Raw genomic sequence first — 2,597 nt, forward strand, 5'->3', positions numbered from 1 at the left:
CACACACACACACGCACACACACACGCACACACACACACACACACACACACACACACACACACACACAAAAAACGCAACATCAGAAGATATCCGGGAAAAATGGATATATTTTAGAGAATATAATGGATAAACTTTACAGATAATGTAATAATAATGTAACGTAAAACTATTAAATCATTTACAAAAGCTCTTATTTACTGAGAATAATCCATGTGTGTGCATTAAAAGGCAAAATAAAATTTAAATTAACTTGATGACTTTTAAATTACCATTTTGTTGAATTACCATTGTGTATGAAATGTGCTATATAAATAAACTTGCCTTGCCTTGCCTTAAACTATTCCTTTAAAGCAAGACATTACAGGTGAATAGTGTAAAAAAAAAAAAAATATTACGCATATTTTCATCAGACATGATCTAATTAAATATGTATGAATTTGCATACATTAAATTAAATGATAAGACTAAATCAGAAAATACACAAAAAGCATAAATACAAAAGAGTAAAAAAATAAATAAAAAATAGCACAAATATAAACAGAGTTCAGATGCAAAAAATGCTGTCTGAAATGTCTAAAATTAGCATTTTTATCAGGCTCCTATAATTAGCTTCAGTTATTTCACTTTAATTGCATAGAAAAGGACCTATACATTGCCATTAGTTAAATTACTGAACCTAAATATAGCAGCCTGATAAAAATGCTCATTTTAGACGAAAATTTCAGACGGCATTTAGAGGCTTTTGCATCTGAACTCTTCAAATATAGAGTAAACTGTAAATATCAGAGTTGTTACTAGCCGGGTTTCCATCTAAAGTTGCGAATTTAAGTTATGCGCAAAATTGGAATATCGCATAAAACATTTGGGATTAAGCACCGTTTCCATCCAACGAGTCAAAGAGAACAAAATTGTCACTTCCTGATAAACTGGCACTAAATATCACCAAGAAAAGTAGAAGAAGCCACTGAATATAATAATTTTGATATAATAAATGACTTTCACCTTAGAGAGAGCAGACGGAACAATAATTAAATAATAATTAAAAAATTAAAATAATGAATTGCAGCTAAATAGAAATCTAATGATCTAATTAAATATCCACTAATGTGCATGCATTTCAAGAAGATTGTGGACATTGGATAAAGCTAGATTTCAAATTCTTGTTTGATTGTGTCGTCATATTAGAGTTAAAGGTTTTTCTTTTTAATCATAAATCACAAAATATACTGTCAATAAACAGAAACAAAAACCATAGGAATAAAATGTTAAGCATATATCAAACGAATGTTATATGAATAAACCCCCCAGTAAAAACCTTCAGTATATAGATAGGAATAAAACAGTAAGTTTGGTGTATATAAGTGGAAAAACAAACATTTTAAGACATGTATTGCAAATTAAATCTACAGACACAAAATAAATAAAGTGCAATAAAACAAACAACTAAAAGTCTATTTTGCATGCTGCCCTTCCACTAGTCTGAAGACATGTTATGAAAACCTAAATAGCCTATAATCTCAAAAAAACAATGCAACACATCAAATGTCTGAGACTAGCGCCATCTATTGGCCAAAAACAAAAGTCAGGAACGGGAGAAAAACAGCCAGCAGATCTGATTTGGCTGAGAGACTGTATAAAGTACAGCACGGTGAGTGAATGAACTGTAAAGCGTGAGCTTTATTTCCCACCTTCCTCCAGTGTGTCCGCGGCTCGGCTGATCTCAAGCTCCTTTAAGCACTTCATGGAGTTGTGGGAAAAGGTACCACCCCACTCCTGACTGATCTCTAAGATAGGACTATGACCATAAAACAGAAAAGCAAAATTACGAGAGAGATATTAACTCATCGTGAATGGTCGTTTAAAGGCACTCGCAACACCAAAGTCATGGGTTTGATGCACATGGAATGCATGAAGTGATATAAATGTATAATCTGAATGCAATGTAAGCCGATAAAAGACAAAAGCATTTGCCTATTAATGCACAAATGTAAAATAGCATCTTCTTAGCTTCATTCACTTCTGAATTTATAATACCATTTAAATTAAAATAATAATTTTATCAAAGGGGTCATATGATGCGATTTCAATTTTTCCTTTCTCTTTGGAGTGTTACAAGCTCTTGGTGTATAAAGAAGATCTGTAAAGTTGCAAAGACTAAAGTCTCAAATCCAAAGAGATATTCTTTATAAAAGTTAAGAGTCAGCCACACCTACCTAAAACGGCTCGTTCTAACACGCCCCCACATGTCTACGTCACTATGTGGGAAGATTTGCATAACGCCGCCCAAATGTTCACGCAAAGAAAGAAGGTGTAACTTTTATTCTCGCTGTAGTATTGTTGCTGCCGCCGCCATGTCGTGAAGACGCTGTGTGCTTCGTTGTGAAAGCGAAACTACTTTGTTTGGTCTTCCAAAAGAGGACGATATCCGCTTCCTCATGCCTAGAGCTGATCTGTGCTGGTTGCTGAGGAAATATATCAACTTTCACCGTGGACAAAGCGGAGTCCAGCCCGGCCTCAGCTCACTCTATCCCGGCCTCAGCGCACGCTAAGCCGAGGCTTTGGCTCACGCTAGCCCGGCCTCAGCTCACTCTATCCC

At 34.9% G+C, this 2,597-nt stretch overlaps 1 protein-coding gene across 4 annotated transcripts in view; it reads right to left on the reverse strand.

Moving 5' to 3' along the window:
- LOC107678312 (mitotic checkpoint serine/threonine-protein kinase BUB1 beta-like) overlaps positions 1–2,597 on the reverse strand; it is a 24,783-nt gene that overhangs the window by 10,290 nt on the left and 11,896 nt on the right. For all 4 annotated transcript variants that reach the window (XM_016473540.1, XM_016473539.1, XM_016473538.1 and 1 more), the window contains exon 10: positions 1,690–1,796. In XM_016473540.1, coding sequence (XP_016329026.1) covers positions 1,690–1,796 — 107 coding nt within the window. The remainder of the gene's footprint in view (positions 1–1,689; positions 1,797–2,597) is intronic.

The sequence above is a fragment of the Sinocyclocheilus anshuiensis genome, unplaced genomic scaffold, assembly GCF_001515605.1.
Source record: "Sinocyclocheilus anshuiensis isolate Anshui unplaced genomic scaffold, SAMN03320099.WGS_v1.1 scaffold1772, whole genome shotgun sequence".
Classification (NCBI taxonomy): domain Eukaryota; kingdom Metazoa; phylum Chordata; class Actinopteri; order Cypriniformes; family Cyprinidae; genus Sinocyclocheilus; species Sinocyclocheilus anshuiensis.